The sequence below is a fragment of the Hypanus sabinus genome, chromosome 21 (assembly GCF_030144855.1).
Source record: "Hypanus sabinus isolate sHypSab1 chromosome 21, sHypSab1.hap1, whole genome shotgun sequence".
Classification (NCBI taxonomy): Eukaryota; Metazoa; Chordata; class Chondrichthyes; order Myliobatiformes; family Dasyatidae; genus Hypanus; species Hypanus sabinus.
Window position 1 is genome coordinate 13,956,136 of NC_082726.1, and position 12,946 is coordinate 13,969,081.

General features: G+C 44.3%; 1 protein-coding gene across 2 annotated transcripts in view; it reads right to left on the reverse strand.

The window, feature by feature from the left end:
• Nucleotides 1–12,512, reverse strand: part of ca12 (carbonic anhydrase XII) — a 52,368-nt gene extending 39,856 nt beyond the window's left edge. The window contains exons 1-2 of one of the 2 annotated variants that reach the window (XM_059945997.1): nucleotides 12,376–12,512; nucleotides 11,928–11,948 (exon numbers count right to left, since the gene is read on the reverse strand). In XM_059945997.1, coding sequence (XP_059801980.1) covers nucleotides 11,928–11,948; nucleotides 12,376–12,448 — 94 coding nt within the window. In that variant the 5' untranslated portion in view covers nucleotides 12,449–12,512. Of the gene's footprint in view, nucleotides 1–11,397; nucleotides 11,817–11,927; nucleotides 11,949–12,375 lie in introns of those variants that run through there. The other variant, XM_059945998.1, reaches the window with a different exon arrangement.
• Nucleotides 12,513–12,946: the final 434 nt, after the last annotated feature.

Here is a 12,946-nt window from a genome sequence, read left to right on the forward strand (position 1 = left end):
CTCCCCTACCCTGGGGAAAGATTAATGATTCACCTTATCTAAGCCTCATCATTTTGAACATTCTTGTAAGGTTGCCGCTCATTCCAAGGAATGAAGGCCTGGTCTGAGCAACCTCTCCCTACAACTCCATCCCTCTCGGCCTGGCAACATCTCCATGAATCTTCTTTGCCTTCTTTCCTGTAGCAGGGTGACAAACCCTGTTCACAGTAATCAAAGTGCGACCTCACCAACAACATACAACTGCGGCATAATATCCCATCTCCTATACTCTGTGCTCTGACTGATGGTCAGTGTGATAAATGCCTTTCAGGCTCCCCTTCTTAACTGTGACGCCACTTCAGTGAACCGTGCACTTACACGCTCAACACGCCGGAGGAACTCTGCAGGTCGGGCAGCATCCGTGAAAGCCAACGGTCAATATTTCGACCCGAGACGTTGACTGTTCACTTCCACGATGCTGCCCGACCTGCTGAGTTCCTCCAGCGTGTTGCTTTGACCCCAGCATCTGCAGAGTATTTTGTGCACTTATACTGCTGGTTCCTCTGTTCCATTTATATTCCTCAATACCCTACCTTTACATTACAATTTATATGCTGATTGGACTTTACAAAATGCATCATCTCACACTTATCTGTACTGAAATCCATTTCCTTAACTAATCGAGATCCCCCTGAATCTACTACCAACCAAACTTTCTAATTTTGTATAATTTGCAGACTTGCTGATCAAGCCTTGTGCCTGCATTTCCATCAATAAAAACACTGAGGGCCCCATCAGATTACCAGTCCCGTGGCATATTACTTGTCACCAGCCCCCATTCTGAGAAACAGCCTTCAACCTCCACCTCTGAACCTTCTCCAAATCCAGCTAGCTAGATGTCCCAACCTCCAGACCAGATTTAATTGAAATATTTCATTGTGCTTAAATATACTCCTTTTTAAAAAAATATTTACTTTTTGAAAATAGATCCAAAGTTATTTGCACATTTGTCAGGATCACAGCCATGCAAACTGTCATTGGAGTGACCCTTGGGGGGGGGGGGGGTGCAGGGGTTGCTATCTGTCTCCGACTCTGGGGGTGAGGCCACACCAGCTCTGAGACGAGCCTGCTGTTTGTGCTGAATGCCAGCGTGCCAGTGTGAGTCTGCTGTTTGTGCTGAATGCCAGCGTGCCAGTGTGATTCTGCTGTTTGGGCTGAATGTAGTCAGAAACGGGTAGTATATCTATTGATCTGTTTTGATGAAGTGAAGCTCCCTGATAAAAGTTGGTTTGGGTTATGTTAGTTACCCACCCCCGCTGTAGGTTTAGGTATGTTGTGGCAGTATGTCATGGGAAACTAAGATGTGGTAAGTGTGGTGGGGAACAATATGAAGATTGTGAAGGTGTAAAGTTTCATTGTTGTAATTGCGGAGGAGAGCATGGTGCAGCTTCTAGAGGATGTGAATGCTTAAGAAGGCAGCTGAAGTTCAAAGGGTTAAAGTACAATTAGGTGTGTCTTACACAGAGGTTGTGCAAAAAGTTAAAACAAAGATTGATAAAGTATTACCAGTCAGAGAACAGACTGTGAAGTCAGGGGCTATATGTCAGCATCATACTTTTCTTACTAAAGATACTTCACTAGTTGATAAGATGCAGTTTGAGACGTACATAGCGGATGTGGCGAATTGCTCAGATGTTCAGACATCTAGTCATACCAAGGAATTAAAAATATTGTGAAAGCTGCTGAAAAGTATCTGGGTACAACAGGTGTTACGTAGGAAGCTATAAATGAAGCTCTAATGGGTTAAGTTTCTATATTTCAGTCTCCTTGTGAAGGTACATAATAGGCATAAGAATATTGCAGTGGAATGCGAGAAGCCTGATTTCTAAGAACTTTAAGAAGTTTCTGATTTATCAAATCCACCTGATATTATATGTATTCAGGAAACCTGCTTGTTACCACATTTAAGTTTTTCCTTGCAGGATTATGTTGTAATTAGGCATGATAGATTAGTTGGTAGAGGGATGGTGTTACAAGTTTTATAAGGAAAAGGAGTTGTAGATGTAAATGAAGTGTGTGAAGTGCTTGTAGAAGTACAAACCCCATTTCCAGAAAAGTTGGGATATTTTCCAAAATGCAATAAAAACAAAAATCTGTGATATGTTAATTCACGTGAACCCTTATTTAACTGACAAAAGTACAAAGAAAAGATTTTCAATAGTTTTACTGACCAACTTAATTGCATTTTGTAAATATACACAAATTTAGAATTTGATGGTTGCAACACACTCAACAAAAGTTGGGACAGAGTTAAAATAAGATTGAAAAGTGCACAGAATATTCAAGTAACACTGGTTTGGAAGACTCCACACTAAGCAGGCTAATTGGTAGCAGGTGAGGTATCATGACTGGGTATAAAAGTAGCGTCCATCAAAGGCTCAGTCTTTGCAAGCAAGGATGGGTCATGGCTCACCCCTTTGTGCCAAAATTCGTGAGAGAATTGTTAGTCAGTTCAAAAGGAACATTTCCCAACACAAGATTGCAGAGAATTTAGGTCTTTCAACATCTACAGTACATAATATTGTGAAAAGATTCAGAGAATTCAGAGACATCTCAGTGCGTAAAGGACAAGGTCGGAAACCACTGTTGAATGCGCGTGATCTTCGAGCCCTCAGGTGGCACTGCCTAAGAAACCGTCATGCTACTGTGACAACTATAGCCACCTGGGCTCGGGAGTACTTCGGAAAACCATTGTCACTTAACACAGTCCATCGCTGCATCCAGAAATGCAACTTGAAACTGTATTATGTAAGGAGGAAGCCATACATCAACTCTATGCAGAAACGCCAGCAAGTTCTCTGGGCCCGAGCTCATCTCAGATGGACTGAAAGACTGTGGAACCGTGTGCTGTGGTCAGATGAGTCCACATTTCAGCTAGTTTTCGGAAAAAACGGGCATCCAGTTCTCCGTGCCAAAGATGAAAACGACCATCCTGATTGTTATCAGCAAAAGGTGCAAAAGCCAGCATCTGTGATGGTATGGGGGTGCATCAGTGCCCACGGCATGAGTGAGTTGCATGTATGTGAAGGTACCATTGACTCTGAGGCATATATCAGGATTTTAGAGAGACATATGTTGCCATCAAGGCGACGTCTCTTCCCGGGATGTCCATGCTTATTTCAGCAGGACAATGCCAGACCACATTCTGCACGGGCTACAGCAGCGTGGCTTTGTAGACACAGAGTGCGTGTGCTTGAATGGCCTGCTGCCAGTCCAGATCTATCTCCTATTGAAAATGTACAGCGCATCATGAAGAGGAGAATCAGACAACGGAGACCACAGACTGTTGAGCAGCTGAAGTCTTATATCAAGCAAGAATGGACAAACCTTCCAGTTGCAAATCTACTACAATTAGTATTCTCAATTCCAAAATGATTAAAAAGTGTTATTAAAAAGAAAGGTGATGTAACACAATAGTAAACATGTCTCTGTCCCAACTTTTGTTGAGTGTGTTGCAGCCATCAAATTCTAAATTTGTGTATATTTACAAAATACAATTAAGTTGATCAGTAAAACTATTGAAAATCTTTTCTTTGTACTTTTGTCAGTTAAATAAAGGTTCACGTGAATTAACATATCACAGATTTTTGTTTTTATTACATTTTGGAAAATATCCCAACTTTTCTGGAAATGGGGTTTGTATTTGATTCAACAGGTAGGGGTGTTAAAATGGTAATTCTTTTTTAGCATTGTGGAAAGCTCTTGATTGATCTGCTGGAAAGTATGGGTAGCTCCAGCTCACTAAGGGTTGTCTGGTGTGGGGATTTTAACGCACATAGTTCACTGTGGGCTTGTTTGCAGCATCATGGTAATGGTTTAATTGTAGAAGAATTTTTAGGTGTTTCACATCTTGATGGGAAGGGCATGAAATTTAATGTTTATAATAGTTCTGAAACTGCTATAGATTAATTTTAGTTTCAAACCTTCTGGCTGGAGTGAGCGAGTGGGATGTCCTGGGAGATGAAATGTTGGGAAGTGATCATTTTCCTATATTTATAAGCTTGGGTTTGCATTTATATAGGGTACAGGGGCCATTTTTAGGAGGTGGAATTTTCGTAAAACATATTGGGATAGGTTTAAAGTTTTATGTGATGAATGTCTATCAGGGCTGAATGTTGAGGGTGATGTAGAATCTGCAATGAAGGGTTATGTCACATTATTCATCAAACTAGAAGTGATTCCTATTAAAAAGGGCATTGTAATAGAAGAAAGGCTGTACCATGGTGGACTGAGGAGTGTGCAGAGGCAATTAGGGAGAGAAATAGGGCCTTTAGGAAAGTTAAGAACCATCACTCTCCGAGTGACCTTATTGGGTATAAAAGGACCCAGGCTATGGTGAGGAAAGTAGTAAAGGTTGCGAAAAAGGTTTACTGGAGGTCATATTGTGATAGTATTGGAAGGGGTATTAAACTTGAAGATGTTTGGGGAATGATTAAAAACTAGAGAGGGGGATTCATAGGGCTAATAACATTCCAGTATTGACTAAAGAAGGTAATACAACTGTTACTGAAGCAGAAGGTTGAGTTACTGGCTCGGTCATTTGCTGCAAATTCATAATCAAGATAATTTAAGTGAAGAGCCTAAACAATGTAGGGATGAGTTTCCAAGCGAACTCCCCAATGTGTTGGAAGCTAGCTAGAGCACTGATAGTATTAGTGATGTAGAGTTTTGTTTGTCTGAATTTATGAAAGCTATTAATAGTATAGGTCAGATGGCTCCAGGAAAGGATGAGATGTGTTATTGCATGTTTAAACATATGGCTGACAACTTTCTTCAGATTATATTAAAATTTTTGAATCATATCTGGAGTTTCGGCCATCTTCCCTGCTCATGGAAAATAGCAGTAGTAGAGCCTATTCTAAAACCTGGGAAACCCGTCAGATCCTTCTAGTTATAGACCAATATCAATAACGTACCGTTTATGTAAACTTACGGAACACATGGTAATAGAGCAGTTGAATTATATTTTGGAAAAGAGATATAGCGTTTTGTCAGAGCGGATTTCAGAAGAATAGAATGGCATTGGATTCAGTTTCATGTTTGGAAGATGGTATTAAGACAGCAGAGGCAAATGAAGAAGTCGTACAGTAATATTTTTAATATAGAAAAAGCATATGTTATGGAGGGAGGATCCTTTGATTAAATTATGGAAATTAGGAGTGGGAGGAAGGCTATTTTTTTTATTTTCTTATTTGGACAGTCTATGCAGGTAGGGGTTGGAAAGGTATATCGAGAATGGGACCCCACAAGGCAGTATTTGTAACCCTTTATTGTTTAATATTATGATTAATGATACTTTCTCATTAAATATTTTCACAGGGATGGGTAAGTCACTCTTTGCAGGACGATGGAGCTTTTCGGATCTGAGGAAAAAAATTCAATTTAACTGTATGTAGGATGCAATTAGCAATTAATAAGGTCAAACAGTGGGCAAATGGTTGGGTTTTATGTTTTCAGTAGCTAAACACAAGTTATGTTTTACAAAGAGGATCTATAGACCTGCGCTCAATTTGAAATTGTGCAGTCAAACTCTTGAAGTGTCGGTGGTAAGACTTCTCGGCCTGTGGCTGGATAATAAGCTGACATGGAAGCACCATGTTAGTAAGATAATTGATAAATGCAAAGGAACATTAAATATTCTTGGGTGCTGCATTAAAATCTCTGTTGACTTTATATATTTGTTGAATTAGATTGGTACTTGATTATGGCTGTGTGGCTTATGGATCAGCTTCATCTTCAAATTTAAAATGTTTGGATGTGATACAAGCTCAGGCCTTGAGACTGTGCTGTGGTGCAGTAAGACCATCTCCTGTTTCAGCTTTACTGGTCGAAATGGGACAATTACAGTTGCGGTGAATGAAGTTGTTGACTTGAGAGAGCGGAGGAATGATCACCCTGTTAAGTGTTTTGGAAGACTGTTGGGAACATCACAAGAACAGTGTTTTTAGTTTTGGGTTCTCATCACGCTAGGAGTATGCATTGGCTGGATAATGTAATTGGTCCCACTGTAGCTTTTTCAGTCCCCTTACCATTGTTTTTTTTTCCAATAGCTTTAGTTGATTTTAGGTTTCATGATTTAATGAACTCCAAGGATTCCAATATGTCTGTTGGTTCACCAGTATATTAAGGAGAATTATTGTGAAATGTTAACCATTTTTACAGATGGATCAAAAGATAATTTAACAGGAAATGTTGGTGTGGCTGTCTTTGTGCCTGAATTACAGGTAACAATAATGAACTGTCTTACTATTTATCTGTGTATACTACAGAATTGGTTGCCATCATTCTGGGCTTACAGTGGGTGGAGGAAATCTGTCCTTGCAAAGTTATAATTTGTTCAGATTCTTTTTTGGTTTTGACAAGTCTTAAAACAGGTTGTTCTAGCAGTAGGTCTGATTTAATGCTGGAAACTCTCCAAACTATTTAATATTCAAAGTATTAGTCTACATGTCCTTATGGATTCCTGCACATAGAGGTGATGAGGGGAATGAGCGGGTTGATTGTTTGGCCAAAAAAGCCATTAAAATTTCATCTGTGATACAGACCTTACACTTAGCAAAGCAGAAGCTAAGTAGTTGGTGGGGTAAGAATTAGGGATTTATAGGAAGACCTGTGGGATAATGGACATACATAAAACTGTTGGATTGATGGGAGAAGGGGACAAGACAAGAAGTGAAGGAATTATATTGACTCAACTTAGAATTGGGTATCCTATGCTTAATTATTCCTCGTATCTTGTTGGAAAACATCTCTCTGGAGTGTATATGTGTTATCATCATTATAAAACAGTTGAACACGTTTTACAATGTGAAGTATACAAGGCTGAAAGAAAGCAAATGCAGGCTGCACTACTAGCTTTGGGGATTAACAGCTTACATTTAAGAACCTTTAAGTTATGGAAGTGACTTTAATTCACAGTATTGTCTTTCATTATTTAAAATCTCAGAAGCATTTTCAACAAACACCAAATCCCTGTGTTTTCAAACCTTCAAACACACTCAGACAGAAACGCTTTCTGGGGTAATTTAGTTTTCAGTTGATAAAGAACTAATAGGGGGTTTTGATTCCCAGCTCTCTGCACCAGACTCCAGTCCACTTGGTGATGGTAATGCACCTTACATTGGGGAGGGAGAGGAGGAGACTTCTTTATCCCCTCTTTCAAACCCACCTATTCTCCCTGTCCAAAATGTGCACATTGTTATCAAAGGAGTGTCTCTTGTCCTTTAGGTGTAGATATACAGCCAAGTCTTGACCTGAGGTGTTAGTCCTTGTATGTTGAACCATCCATTTATGAAGTGGTTGTTTTGTCTCACTGATACACAGATCTGCGCGGATCTCATTGCATTGGTTACCATATACAATACTGCTCTCTTTATGTTTGGATGTTGGGGTGGACGAGTTTCTGTCTGAGAGTGTTTGAAGGTTTGAAAAATACAGGGATTCTGTGTTTGTTGAAAATCCTTCTGAGTTTCTCTGAAACTCCAACCACAGGTGGGATGACCGTGTTTTTCTGTCTGCTTTGCTCCTCATCTCTGTCAGTTGGGTTGATGTCCCTGCAGGTTTTTGTTGCCATCTTGATGAAGGCCCACTCAGGGTAGTTGCAAGCTTTCAAGGTTTCTCTCAAATACTTGCACTCCTCATCTTTAGCTGTGATGTTGGTGGGCACATTCTCAGTGCAGTAGTGTTCTGATAACACCCAGTGTACGATGAGAGTCAAACTGTAGATACTGATCAGCAGGGGTTGGTTTCCTGGAACTTCAAGATCAAGATGTTCATTCTTTTGGTAAGAACTGCACAGTCTAAAAAGGCCAGTCTATTGTTCTTGACACCTCCTGTAAATTTGATGTTGTTACCCACCGAGTTGATGTATTCTGTGAAGGCTTGCATCTCATGGGTTTTGATCTTGACCCAGTTGTCATCCACATACCTGAACCAATGACTGAATGATGTTCCATGGAAGGTGTTCAAGACTGTCCTTTCTGCTTCGTCCGTGTACAAGTTGGCTCCAATAGGAGACACCAGTGAGCCCACGGCACAGTCATGTTTCTGCCTGTAGAAGACCTGTTTGTATTAGAAATAGGTAGCGTTGAGACAAAGGTTGAGTAGGGTACATACGTAATTCGAGTTGTGTGGTCCTACTCTCCAGGGTACTATCCTGACAGACGTATTTTTTACTGTCTTGATCATTTCTGAAGTGGGCACTGATGTGAACAAAGATGTAATGCCATTTGACAGCATGGTCTTGTCTGTATTCAGCTTCAGGTGATGAACTTTCTTGACAAAGCTGGAATCTTGGATGTGGTGTGGAGTGTTGCCAGGCAAAGGCGTGAGAATGTGGCAAGATATCTCCCAATGTTGTAGGAAGCTGAGTTAATGCTGCTCACAATGGTCTGAGAGGGACTCCTTGCTTGTAGCTCTTGGGGAGTCCATACAAGGATGGGATGGCTTCTCCCAGATTGAGGTGATGATATAGGTCCTAATTGATGACTTTGTTTTTCTCTAAATGTTGCAAACAGTCCATGATCTTCTTGTAGCTGCTGGTAGGATCCCCATTAAATACTTCATTAAGAAATGTGTATACTTTGTCACAGTAATCTGTGTTGAGAACAACGGAACGCCTACCTTTGTTGTCAGGTGGTGATACTGCGGTCCTTTCAGAGCAGTGTCAGTGCCCTCCTCTCCTGTGAGCTGAGGTTGGATGGAGGTGCTTTGGCCAAGGCAGCAGAGACTTTCACCCCGAGTTGTTCTGCTTCTGATATGTTGTTACTGCGGATCGCTGATACAGTGGCTGTGATGAGGTCCACCGTTGCAGTGACAGCAAAGTTTAACCCTTCAGCAAGGACCTCAATCTCTGGTTCTCTGTCAGACAGGTTTGTTACCCACTTGGCCTTGTCATTGTTTGTTGCCCCACCATCTTCCTTCTGCCTCCAGGTCAACTCCTCTACCTTCCCGTTGTTGCTGGTTCTAGTTGCTAAGATGATAAACTTGTTCCTTTGTCTTTCCTTACCTCTCTGGTGTGTTGAGCTCATTCAATGAAACCAGCCGCTGTCTGTAGAACGGTGGCTGGCAGTTGTGCAGTAAGACTCTGTATTTGGTTCTTTCTCTGTATTAAGACATCAATAGTGAAATGGATCTGTCTTGCCAAGAGGAAGAATGACAAAATGTTTTCTAGACAACACAGCAAGTCAATTTGCCTTTTCTTACCACTACCTGATATACAATGGCCTGGATGGCTGAGAACCTTCATAGGCATATTCCCAGTAGTTTTGGCCTAAAGGATGTGCCTTGGTATGTGTCCTTAGTTCCCCAAGGCCAGCGTGGTTGACTGCCACTAACTAACACCAAGTCACTTAAGTGTTTAAGAGAAGTTTGGATAGGTACAAGGATAGTAGGGGTGCGGAGGGCTATCATCCCAGTGCAGGTCAATGGGATTAGGCAGTTTAAGTCGTGTTGGCATGGACCAGATGGGCCAAAGGGCCTGCTTCTGTGCTGTACTTCTCTAGGACTCCAACCCTGGTAAATTGACTTCATCCCAGTCACATCTGAGAGCAGCCACGTGTAGGGGCTGAGCCCGCCTGACGGTTATCACTATTCCAAATTTGGGCACCCCCCGCTTCCCGTGCAGCGGGTGGTGCTGCTGCCTCGCAGCTCCGGCAACCCCAGTTCGATTCTGACCGGCGGGCTGGCCCTGGGGCTGAGTGGGGTTCTCCGGGTGCCCCGGATCCATTATTTACTGAGCATGGTGAAATAATCAAACGACGGGAGTAGAGGTGGATAGAAGAGAGAGAAGCAGGAAGGTAGCGGGAATTAAGGAAGGGGAATAAAACGTTGGGATGCTCTAATGTCTAAAAACTTGTTTTCTTACGTGACTACGTTAGACACAGACACTACAACAAATTACAGGACCTTCGACCCATAACGTGCTGACCATGTAATCTACTCTAGAAACGGCCTAGAATTACACTATGCATAGCCCTCTATTTTCTAAACTCCACGTACCTATTTAACAACCTCTTAAAAGCCCCATTGCATCCGCCTCCGGCAGAGCATTCCACGCACCCACCACTCTGAGTGAAAATCTTGGCTCTGACATCCCCTCGGTACCTTAAAACCATGCGCCCCCCCCCCTCCCGTGCTAGCCATTTCAGCCCTGGGGGGAGAAAAGCCTGACTAGCGACATGATCAATGCCTCTCATCATCTTATACACCTCCTTAACGTCATCTCTCATCCTCCGTCGATCAAGACGTATGTTCTTGCACATCTGCCCTGGAGGAATGATGTCTCGTTTGGCTGTATCCCTTACACTTCCTCCCTCACCACCATTCAGGGCCCCAGCCAGTCCTTCCAGATGAGGCGACACTTCACCTGTGAGTCGGCTGGTGTGTTATACTGCATCCGGTGCTCCCAGTGTGGCCTTTTATATATTGGTGAGACCCAACGCAGACTGGGAGACCGTTTCGCTGAACACCTACACTCGGTCCGCCAGAGAAAGCAGGATCTCCCAGTGGCCGCACATTTTAGTTCCACGTCCCATTCCCATTCTGATATGTCTATCCATGACCTCCTCTACTGTCAAGATGAAGCCACACTCAGGTTGGAGTAACAACACCTCATATACCGGCTGGGTAGCCTCCAACCTGATGGCATGAACATTGACTTCTCTAACTTCCGTTAATACCCCTCCTCCCCTTCTTACCCCATCCCTTATTTATTATTTCCCCCCTTTTTTTCTCTCTCTGCCCCTCTCACAACCACTCTTTACCTGCTCTCCATCTCCCTCTGGTGCTCCCCTCCCCCTTTCTTTCTCCCGAGGCCTCCCGTCCCATGATCCTGTCCCATCTCCAGCTCTGTATCACTTTCGCCTTTCCAGCTCTTAGCTTCATCCCTCCCTCTCCTGTCTTCCCTCATCATTTCGGATCTCCCGCTCCCCCTCCCACTTTCAAATCTCTTACTATCTCTTCTTTCAGTCAGTCCTGACGAAGGGTCTCGGTGCCCCAAACGTCGACTGTGCTTACACCAGCACCGCACCAGTGTGTGTGGCTGTGTCCATGTATGGTTTGAATAACAAATTTAATTTGATTTGATGTAATTGACCGGATAGGTCTCCTGTGCGATAATAAATTAACCCCACAACTACCACAGTGGTATCCACGGGGTCAGATTCAAGTGAAGACAGCAGTCTTGCATATACAACGGGAGCGAGGCGTGACGGATTATAGCTAATCATTGAATGACTTTTGGGTTAATTGTCTGGCTCACAGTCAATTGCACACTCAATGACATTTGCAGATTATAAAATTCATGCTTCTACTAACCAGCCGGCAATTCTCCCACACCGAAACTCCGTCTGTAATTACCTTCACGCGTAGCAAACTTTGTCAACGCGGTTTAAATTGGAGCTCTCCCGGCCAGCGTGCGCGGTGATGGGGGAAATGCGGGCTGGTTCCATTCCCCCACCCGCAGGAGAAGGGAGGAACTATGCCCAGCTCCCGGTGCCTTTGTAAGTTGACAACCTTAGCGATGCGAAATGTAGTTGGGGAAAAGCTGGAAACATGCGGGAGATCAGGTTGCTTTGTGGGGGGAGAAGGCTGCAGACGAGTTGCTGTGGCTGACGAAAGGGCAAAACCTGTTCTCCCTGCAATGGCAACCGGTTACGGAACGAGGAAAGAACTAATGAACCGACGGCCCTGCCAGTGCCCGTGTTTACTGTTCGGCTGGGTCCCGGTGGGTTGGGAAGGAGTTAAGAGTACGAATGCCTCCAGATCCCACCCAGCGCTGCCAGACGCCGCTCCGGGATTTTCCCGACACCCGCTGGACAGCTGGGCGACGCTGTCTGTCCGGACTGGAGGGCAACTTTCAACGATGAAAGAAGTTTAAAAACACTTACCGGTGTAGCTCCATTCGGTATCTGTAATAGAATAAATAAATGCCAGATCAGACCATGGAGACTGATACAGCCCCGGGCTGGGACATGGGCTGCTTCGTCCCTCCTTCCTTCACTTTTCCTCCTTCCTTCCCTCATTCTCCTACCACCCTTCCCACTCCCCTTCCTCTCTTCCTCCTCCCTTTCCCCTCAATATCCTTCCCTCCTCCTCTCACCTTTCCTCCCTCTCCATCTATACCCACCCCCAGCTCGCTCTCCCTCACATTTTCAGTTTCACCATTCTTCCTTCCTCTTATTTCCTCCTTATTTCCCTCTCCCCTTCTCCCTCTCTTTCTCCTCTGCCCTCGTCCCGTCCCCCCCCCCCCACCCCCAGCCAGCACGTCCAGCATCGGACAACTTCTCCAGACGGATCAAGTCTTCACACCGCCGAAGACCCGTTCCTCAGACCCACCTGCGCCTGCCCGCCGGGAGCTGATCCCGAGAAGGAGCAAAAGGAAAACCCCCCGACTCATTGCCGTGGCCATCTCTGCTCGCTGCCGGGATTCGCAGAGTTTCGGTGCAAGTACTGGAGCGAGTACCCGCCCTCGGCTCCGCCCCGTCCCGGCCCGGAGGGGAGGGAACCTAAGCTGGTCCCTCTGAACATATCGTCCTCTCCCTGCATCCCTGCTGGGATCCTCACTTCTTCCTTCCTTCCCTCCCTCACTCAGCCCTCTCCACTATTTTTCACTCCACCCTTCCTCTTTCTCTCTTCCCCCACCCATTCACCCCTACCACAAGGTGACCAGGCAGTGCGAGCAACTCCAGGAGAGGGCCCGGCTGCTGTCAGAATTTTCCGCAATCGCTTCTCCGAGATGAGACCGGGTTCTGGAGTCGGCCCGAGGAATATTAGAAGGACAGTTTTATTTAAAATAAAGTGTTCTGTTGATCTGCAGTCCGGGACAGTTTGAGATGTGGCTGTCCGTCAGGCAGAGGAAACACGACCCGCGGTCAAGCAAACCCCGCCCGAGTCTCTGCATGACAAC